Source organism: Engraulis encrasicolus, chromosome 15, assembly GCF_034702125.1.
Source record: "Engraulis encrasicolus isolate BLACKSEA-1 chromosome 15, IST_EnEncr_1.0, whole genome shotgun sequence".
NCBI classification, from domain to species: Eukaryota; Metazoa; Chordata; class Actinopteri; order Clupeiformes; family Engraulidae; genus Engraulis; species Engraulis encrasicolus.
Genome location: NC_085871.1, coordinates 15,871,661 through 15,881,650, shown reverse-complemented (window position 1 = coordinate 15,881,650; position 9,990 = coordinate 15,871,661). Strand labels below are relative to the sequence as shown.

Sequence of the window (9,990 nt, the reverse complement as noted above, 5' to 3'; positions counted from 1 at the left end):
TAAATAAGTCAGCTAACATAGAAACTGAAAGGAGAAGTTGATGTGTTGCTTTTACAGTGCCAAGACAACAGCAATGCAACACCGAAGCCAGCACTACAAATAAAGCCATGTCAAAATATTTGTCAGAGTGAAAAATAGCTCACCGATGCACACCCTCCCTCTCAGTCAGTGACATAACTTTGGGTGAAAAGGGAGGTAAGAGTTAGAGGTTGGTGTGCAGAAGCCCCACAAAGGAAAAAGGAGAGCAGGTACGGAGGGTTGGTTAAGCAGTCACGAATAACAATCTCTTTCTGTGTATTTTGTGTATTCTTCTCGTGGTGTTGAATGGCTGGATGGCCATAGGGGGGCATTGAGAATACTACAGTGAAGAGCGGGTGGTGCTCAATTGCCATTGGGGGGCATCAGTCTACGGTATTTTTTTTCATGCAAAGGGGGGCGTTGACAGGCTTATAATGATGACAAGGGGGCATTTGTTAAAACAGAGGTTGAGAACCTCTGGTCTAGACAATCATCTCTGTTCCTAATGCTATCACCCCAGCAGACCACAGCATGAGAGCACACTGGCCATGACAGACTGGTAAAACATTAGAAAGAAGTAGAGCCTGCTCTTGACTTTTTTGTATTGAGTGCATGTGAGTTTGCAGCCCGATCCAGTTTATTATTCAGATGTTTACATACTTGTAGGTGCAGACTGTCTCCGCTGTCTCCCCCTCAATAGAGACAGACAACAGTGGCAGGGTGGATAGCCTGAAGTCGACCTCCATCTCTTTGGTTTTGGTGGCGTTCAGCTGTAGCTGGTTGATCCGGCACCATTCGACGAAAATTCACTATGAATGATTGTTTCAGTTCCTGTTTACACATGAAAATGGATGGAAATCTTGGATTTCAAGTGGCTGGCATGTTTTTTTCTCAAAAGACCAATGGGTATACTGTATGTACCAAGTTACGTGCTTGTATCACCAATGGTTTCAGTTGCCTATTCATATCTGTATGGCGGTCATCTTGGAAATTCGGCAGCCATCTTGAATTTCAAGTGGCCTGCATACTTTTTGAAAAAAGTAATGTCTAGGAGTATGTAAGGAGTATCTGTGCCAATTTTGGTTCATTGTAGGCTATCTCAAACGGAAGTATAACCTTGAAAAACAAACGTTGATGCTGCCCAGCTATTAGCACACCATTATGATCCCTTTCATGATTCCTGTATTATGAACACTCACGGGAGAATTAATAGACAAGTTTCAAGGCTACTGGCGCGACAGCTCCTCTATGAGGAAAGAAGATGTATTTTGAGCTCAGTCCTGTTTCTGGCCAGGTCATCAGTTCAAAATGGGTACGCGTTATTTCACAAAGTGAAGTGTCCCTTGCTGGGACGAGTAACGCCCATTTTTCACGGATTTCACCAAAGAGTATCCAATAACTAGTTCTAAGTGTAATTAATTATTGGATACACCTGGCACAAGTGGGCGTTACTTGTCCTAGCAAGGCTAGGGCACTTCACATTGAGAAATACCCATAGTCTAAGTCAGCAGCCAGGCCAGAGTACGCAGTACAGGGTGGAAAAACCCACAGGAGAGCACCTGCCAGGTTGTCCCACAGCCAGGAAAGTGGCCTTGGGGGAAGGTGGACACACATTCTGCAGTACGCAGAGCAGGTCAGATAAGAGATAGGCCTAGTGGTCAGGGATCAGGGCACACCAGCAGTATTTAGCTAATTGTTTGGGTTGGGGGTGGGAACTGTGTTCTCATTTGTTGCATTTTGTATCCTTCATATGTCATGAATGAACGGAATTATTAATGACAGTGAAAACTCTCTCACTCTCACACCCTCTCTCTCCCTCTCTCTCTCTCTCTCTCTCTCTCTCTCTCTCTCTCTCTCTCTCTCTCTCTCTCTCTCTCTCTCTCTCTCTCTCTCTCTCTCTGACGTAGGAGGACCAATCAAACGGCCTACTTTAGCTCAGAGGGAACTTGCCGGGGGCAGTTCGGTGTGGATGACTTTGGTCATGTTTGATCAAAGAGCTCACAATGTGGCTTTGAGATATGAGGCAGGGGTGGAGCAGCCTGTTAAAGGGTCAAAAGTGCAGTTTTCATGGCAGTATTATTGCAGTATAACAAAAATATTGCACTGTAATGCAGAATGCAACATTTTGAGTACCGAAAAAGTTAATAGTTCCCTGGTAGGCTATGCATCAATATGCATATTTTCATTCAGTGACATTACCAATTGAAGAATAATACAAGATATGATCTACAGTTTTAGTAGGCTACTCACTAGGCGTAAGTGTCAGTTAAAGTCGGAGAAACCTACATCACTTCAAAACAACAGCAAAACCACGAAAATGAGTGCAGGCCCAGGGTTGTGTAAAAAGGGGATGGATGCAAGGCGTGGAGTGTAGGTGTCCAATTTTAGTTGAAATAGGTCTTCCCTCTTTGCTGTGGGCTGTGGGCATGGCCGGAGAATGACAATAGCTTACCAACATGTTTATAAGCTAGTATGACACTACAGCCTCAAATTGCAACTAGATTGCATTCTCACAGAAAATGCTGGAAGCGGGCTTGCCTTTTGGGGCAGAGATGAGCAGTTTTATTTTTGATATCTCTATACCTAAATTAAAAAAAATTACTATTGAGAAAACAAAGTTAAAAGAAATGTTGGAAAAATCCATCCACTCAGTCAGAAGTTATGGGCCAAACAATTCAGCCATCTTGGATTCAGCTATTTTGAAAGTGTTGTTGCTCCGCATTCCGGGATATACTAAATGACATACATGCTATTAAATTGGCTAAGGAACAGTGCATATGATATAATTTTGAAAATCAACATGGGTTCGAATGGGATTCGAACTCACAACCTCCATATCTCTAATCCAGCACCTTTGCCATTGATACTAAATGACATACATGCTATCTTAAATTGGCTAAGGAACAGTGCATATGATATCATTTTGAAAATCAACATGGGTCCGAGTGGGATTCGAACTCACAACCTCCCTATCTCTAATCCAGCACCTTTGCCATTGACACTAAATGACATACATGCTATTTTAAGTTGGCTAAGGAACAGTGCATATGATATAATTTTGAAAATCAACATGGGTCCGAGTGGGATTCGAACTCACAACTTCCATATCTCTAATCCAGCACCTTTGCCATTGATACTAAATGACATACATGGTATTTTAAGTTGGCTGAGGAACAGTGCATGTGATGTAATTTTGAAAATAGCTTATAGCCTTGGCTACATCTAAAAGGAAAATAAAATCAAACAAGAGGAATACATTAGTTCAGATAACATCTTAGGCATCTTGAAATCTTGTTAGTACTTCGTGCAAAAATAAGAAGAGATGCTAAATAGGCATACCAGAGCACAGGAAGAACTTTGGGCATAGGCTACCCCTTGTGAAAAAAGGTCAATATTAGACATTTGGTCTACGTGTCATTTAGATTTTCAGAGGATATATTACAGAATAATATTTAAGAGTGAGGAAGATCTGTGTATTAAGAAATTGCTATACATTCAAATAAAAAAAGAACTGTACTCGTTGTGCGGAAGTAGACGTCGTGACGTCGCGCGGACGCAAGTTGCCTCGCCCGTGAGTCACGTCGAATATAAGCTAGCGCTCCTCAGACAAATCTTCTGCCACTGTCCCATTCGAAGGCAGGTGTGCGTTGCGAAGCGCACGTCCCAGGTCCCCGTCGGCCTCACAATTATACAAGCTCTCTTCTCTTGTACCGCTTTAAAATTGCAGCCATGTTGTGGACCGCAAACACCATCATTAGGAAATTTTCCACAAGCTCTGTGAGTAATCTTTTTGTTTGTCTCAGCATCAGTCCGTTTCGCCACTCTAGTGACTGACTCCTCCTAAAAAAATGAATGAATGAACAGATGGTTTGTCGAACTCCCTCGTCCAGGAAGCATATAAGCTAGCGAAATAGGTAAACGTTGTCATGGTGAGGATGTCAAAATGTTGCGTCCCCAAAACAAACACGTGAATCATCATGCTTTGCCATATTTGTCATTAGGCAGGAACCGACACCGGCAGACGCATATGACCGGTCAGCCTGATTAGCATTGAGCCAGTGACGTTTCAGGATATGTACATATTTGTAAAATAGACATTCAGTTATGCACTTTGCACACACACCGTCCGGCATATGCGAAAGAGGTGCTGGTGTTGTCTCGCCACGTTTTCGTCGTAGGCAAGCCAGCTAGAACTAGAGCTACACTCTGATGTGAACTGTTCTTGAGCGAGTAGTCAACGCAACGTTGCATCAGCAGGAGAGTACAGGCTGTGGTATGGGGGTCTGGTTTCACACATCGGTGGAGCTGTTAAGCTAATGCTAGCAGCACCGAAGCCAACGAAGTATTAAACTCAGTCCATTGCGTGCAGTAGGTAAACTATGCATTGGGGTTTGCTTTGTTTCCAGCTTTACGCAGTATGCACGTTGTCAACAGTCACGCTTTTAAAACACAAAAGAGAGAAACACTGCTGTGCACGGTTTTAAATCACAAAGCAACAAAGTGTCACCGGCTATTGTTTAATCGGTACTCTGTAGTTCAGCGGCAGTCTTCAGAGACTATTTGCCGGGCGAGCAAATGATTTTAAAAGGCTATCCTGTCCGGCGTTATCTCATGCGCAACAGCCCTTATCAGCTCATGCAAAACTACTGCGTCTGAGCACTTTGCTGTATGTTGGTCCTCTGTCCGATAAGAAAGGCAAAAAGTTCGTAATTACAAGTCATAATAGACACTTTATTACAGTAGGCTATATTCTTGTTGTTAAGGCAGCATGGGCAACAGTGACAACGGCGTTTAGGTAAATGAGCAAACAGACCCCCTTCTTTGCCCCATGCTCACAGCAACTTTCACTAAGATTAATGAGCTGTCGTGACAGTCAAAGGGACGAGTGGGTGTTGCCTAACATTGGTGCTGGCACGATGTTTCTGGGTGTGTGGATGAGTGTTATTTATTTGTCACACGGAGGAGACAAAACAAGCAGTGAAAGCTGTTGCACACCATCATGCGTAAAGCATGGTGGCACACAACCTACTGCTGTGTAATAGCATCCAAGTCCCCTGGTCAGGTGCTGTAAATAATGTCAAACTATTAGAACACAATTAAGTATTTAAAAAGTTACTAACCTTTTTTGCCTATCAATTTGCAAAATTGTTTGGTTGGCTATTAATTTTGTATGTGTGCGTTTTTTCCCCCTGTGCTCTCTCTCCACACCATGCAGGCCTACTACCAAAATAAGCTGAAACTTGCCCTAATTGGACAGAGCTTGTTTGGACAGGAGGTGTACGCAAATCTACGTAAACAGGGCCACAAGGTGGTGGGCGTGTTCACAGTTCCAGATAAGGATGGCAAGGCGGACCCTTTGGGTGAGTGACAGCTCGCGTGTGTGTGTGTGTGTGTGTGTGTGTGTGTGTGTGTGTGTGTGTGTGTGTGTGTGTGTGTGTGTGTGTGTGTGTGTGTGTGTGTGTGTGTGTGAGAGAGAGAGACAGAGAGACAGAGAGACAGAGAGACAGGGGTAGAGAGACAGAGGTAGAGAGAGAGAGAGAGAGAGAGAGAGAGAGAGAGAGAGAGAGAGAGAGAGAGAGAGAGAAGGAGGATTGCACAGGCTGGCTTTTGTCTCAGACCAGTTAAATCTAATTTGTGGAATTTGCACAGGGGATTAGAAACATTGCCTTGTCAAGTGCTCTCAAAGGGATCGGAAATTATTGCTTTGAATGCCTCTGTTGTCCTGTCATTAGCTTACTTGTTAGAACTCTCCATGCATGTCAACTTTAGTTTGTGTGTGTGTGTTTGTGCGTGTGTGTGTGTGTGTGTGTGTGTGTGTGTGTGTGTGTGTGTGTGTCACAAACTGTGTGTGTGTGCGCGTGTGTGTGTGTGTTGTGTTTGTTTTCACTTTATTACACTGAATTATTGCATTGTATTACACTTATCATTATTATCAGCCACTTGTCTCCATCACCAATGTGTGTGTCATGTGTTGTTGTGTTACGGTTGACGATAGTGAAGGTGAGGTGGTGGTAAACATGAACTTGTGGGGGTTCACACGGCGAGAACTGTCTGCCCAACTGGTCAAGGAGAATGAGCTCATTGTTTTAGGACGGGGGGCTGAAAAGCAAAGGCTCAAAGAGGCAGTGGGCCCGGGGTGAAAAGCCTGGGACCATAGAGGTAGAACATTAGACTAGAGGTGACACGACAATTTGTGACAGCACTGGGAAACGGCAAGTGCAGCCTCCATCTTGTGTAGGTAGTGTAGGTACCTTTAGTCAAGGCAAATCAATGGAGAACATGCCCACCTCTGTTAAACAACGGACTAAAGCTATATGAATTAAGTGACATATTAATCAAGGACGAGATTTGAATTGTCTGCTGAGTAGGCCTGTCACGATAACAATTTTTGCCAGACGATAACGATAACAAGAAATTATTGCGATAATCGATAATATTGTCTCTCTCGCCATTTTCAAACAATATAATGTGCAATAAAAAACACTGCTATGCAAGGTGCGACCTCCTTCTTGAAACAGTGAATTTAACATTTGGGCCAGCAGACTCAGAGGTTTAAATAATTAAGATTGACGCCTGCTCCAAGAAGAAATGTGTCAAACAATATAATGACGCAAAAATGCAATAAAAATGTGACTACACCCCTTCACATTTTTAAAGCATCACGGCGGGGGATATTTATATGTTTTTAAATACATCCTCATGGAGCACAATAGGCTCTAAATAGGCTTTTTTGTATTTATTATTAGGGTAAGTTATATAGTCTTTCTTTAACATTTTCTGTTATTTATCTTTCTCAAGCACACTGAATGGCTTATAGGCCTATCCATGGTGTGATGTAAAATAACCTACTGGTGGGGTATTGTTAATTCACAAATTATTACTTAGACAGATTATTTCAAACAAATGCACGTTGTTACTAGCTAATTGTCAGTCAAAACCCAAATCAGCCCTGTTAAAGGCATTTCAACATCAGCAAAAAGCAAAAGAGCATGAACAGATGCACAAGTTCCAGGTGCAGGCAGCTCTCTCTCTCTCTCTCTCTCTCTCTCTCTCATACCCTCGACTGGAACAAGTTGCAATTCTGAGCACTTTAAAGTCCTTAATGAACGCCCATACATTGATTCTTATGAGTTATGAGTCGCCATGCCTCTGTTTCCCCTGTAGCGCGCTCAACCGTTCACATTCTCCTGGTGTGACAGATTTAAATTCACAAATCTTATCTTCATGATTTGCTTGCGGACTGCCTACTCATATGGTTAGGTCTAAATAAACAAGAAATATGGCGAAAATCACAAAAAGAACAGACAACGAACGTCGGGGTAGGAGGCGCATTGAAATAATAGTGGAAACTCGGCGAGGTTTAAAATAACAGCCTCAGAGCAAGTTTGTCGCGACGTTACCACTATTTCATGTTTGCACAAACACGTCTTCGTCGTGGATATTGGGTTGCTGCGCATGTTTCAAAATGAACATATGCCTCCGTGTTGGAGCTGTTCATTCCCTCTCTGAGGAACGTTGCAGATGCGCTGACTGAGACTGGAAGAATAGGCCTATTTCGCTCCTAGTCTCTAGCGCTGATTCTTTGTCGAGGCTTATAAGCGACGCGCGGGAACAGCAGCGTTCTATTTCAAAGACGCAAGTAGCCAGATCAGTGCACTTTTTTTTCCAACCAGAACTGCACTGAAACTTAAAATTACACCAATATTTAAGCATCATTGCGCTGCGTTGGCCTATAACGCGCCATCAGTAGTCTTACGGCTACGGTAGAGAAAGGGAGAGAGGGAAAACAAAACATCACGCAAATAACTTATCGTTACTTATCGGGGACAGAAAAGTGATCGTTCTTGTAAAAAGTTATCGTCCGATTTATTGACTTATCGTATATCGTGACAGGCTTACTGCTGAGTTCAATGAGTCACATGAGTTGATAAAATACATTTTAAAATCAGTTTATAGTATTATGTAGATATGTAGCAACATACGTCAGCTATTGTCCTTGTATAATGTGTTGATGGAAATGTTGACATTTTTGACAGAGGTTTAATTCTAGCTTATATCACAGAGTCAAGTAAATTTGATGCCATTTTCTTGTAACTCCGAAGTGTGTGTGTGTGTGTGTGTGTGTGTGTGTGTGTGTGTGTGTGTGTGTGTGTGTGTGTGTGTGTGTGTGTGTGTGTGTGTGTGTGTGTGTGTGTGTGTGTGTGTGTGTGTTTGTGCGTGTTTGTGCGCACGTGTGTGAGAGAGTATTGTGTGCCTCAGAGGAGTCATGGAGGAGTATGAAGGAGAGTACTTGTTAATTACTCCCCTCACCAACCTGGCAACGTCTGTCTCTCTGGCAACGTTCAGACCATTAGCCTGACGGACACCCTAACTGTAACCTGCCTGTTGCCAGATCTGTGTACTTCCCTCAGATCTGAGAGAGCTGCACATGGGACTTGTTTTCAGAAGGTGTGGATTTATCTACCACTTGTCCATCTTTGCCACCAACAAAGCCCTTCAAAACAGTTCTGTTTGTCTTTTAAAGAATCAGTGAAGTAGAGTCTACAGTGCAGCTGCCGCATGACACCTTAATGCGAACCGCCATTTTTATCTGAAACAACAGTCGATTTCATACCCATCCAGGATGTGCAGTGAAGCTTCCCAAACAGCGTTGCTGACCAGACCTGTGTGTGGAGCCGCCTCTGGCGGACATGTATGTCGCCACACAGGCCTGGTGAGAGCCTGGCTTAACCACTTACCCATGACTTTCCAAGGTCATGGTTATGTGAGGGGAAACTAACGCTTTATAATACATCTGGGATATGATATGGAGCTGCGCTGTAACAACCCCCCCACCCCACCCCCACACACACACGCCAAACTAAGTAATACGAGAGGGGTCTGCCTCCTCTTGCATCCTATCAACAGGAATGCACATTGGATAATCAGTTGTGTAAGATCAGTTATTACACAATTCTAAATCAATGGCAGTTAAATGTTATATAATGGTAGTAAATATGTAATTAATAGCACATGTTTTATTTCTACATTCTACAACTAGACGTTCCATCAACCAAACAGAAGAGAAGTTATGTAGCTCACAGTGGGAGGGTCTTGATGAGGATGTTAAAACGAGGTGCCTCGCTTAGGTATGCTACATTCTGGCTGCTATGATTGGTCAAAGCTTTGTCAATGGCTTTCTCTATGGGGGCGGTACAGCCCCCCAGGGGGCGTTGGGGAGCTCTAGGGGGGGCGTTGAGAAGGACACAGCTGAGAGGGGGCAGTCCTTAGTTGCCATTGAAGGGCATTAGTCCACTTCATTTTTTAATACTACGGGGGTTTTTTCAGACTTATGATGAGGCCAAGGGGGCGTTTGTTCAAAAAAGGTTGAGAACCACTGCCTACCGGTAATAGCTTTGAAGTTCACGCAAAGTGTCCACCCACTGTTGACAAGTGTGGGAACATGTGCATCTTGAGCATGTGCACTGCTAGCTGTTTTGCATGAAGTAAAACCAAGTGTAAGAGCCTGTTGACCTGGAATTCCCATGCTGCTGCCTTGTGCTCTCGTTCCGATCTGAAGGACCGCAGCAAATTGTCGCTGAAATGCTCACCAGTTTCAGAGTTTGGGATCCCAACCTCACAACGGGAAGGGAGGGCAATACGTAACTTATTATTAGAACTGTATTGTTTACAGATCCCCTATGTCGGCACCAGATGGAAAATCAGCTTTCCATCAAGCTTTAGATTTTAAATAGTTAAGATCGAGCTCTAGACCTCTATCGCACCAAAGCAAAATCAGAAGTAGCTTTCACCCTTTGAAAAGTTGATGTGGCACTACCAAAGCAATGTATTAGTAGTAGTATTAGCATTGATATTGTAAAGGTTATAAAGGAGTATAAAGGAGATTGCCTGATGAAGGTCTAGTACCGAAACGTCGTTTATTAAAGAAAGAACAGCGAAATGGTCAGTGTGCAGGAGTTTCTTTAAACTATT

General features: G+C 43.3%; 1 protein-coding gene across 1 annotated transcript in view; it reads left to right on the top strand.

The window, feature by feature from the left end:
* Nucleotides 1-3,556: 3,556 nt before the first annotated feature.
* The window catches only part of aldh1l2 (aldehyde dehydrogenase 1 family, member L2), a 36,430-nt gene continuing 29,996 nt past the window's right edge, over nt 3,557-9,990 (top strand). Inside the window, exons 1-2 of the mRNA XM_063217131.1 lie at nt 3,557-3,795; nt 5,234-5,378. Coding sequence (XP_063073201.1) covers nt 3,748-3,795; nt 5,234-5,378 — 193 coding nt within the window. The 5' untranslated portion in view covers nt 3,557-3,747. The remainder of the gene's footprint in view (nt 3,796-5,233; nt 5,379-9,990) is intronic.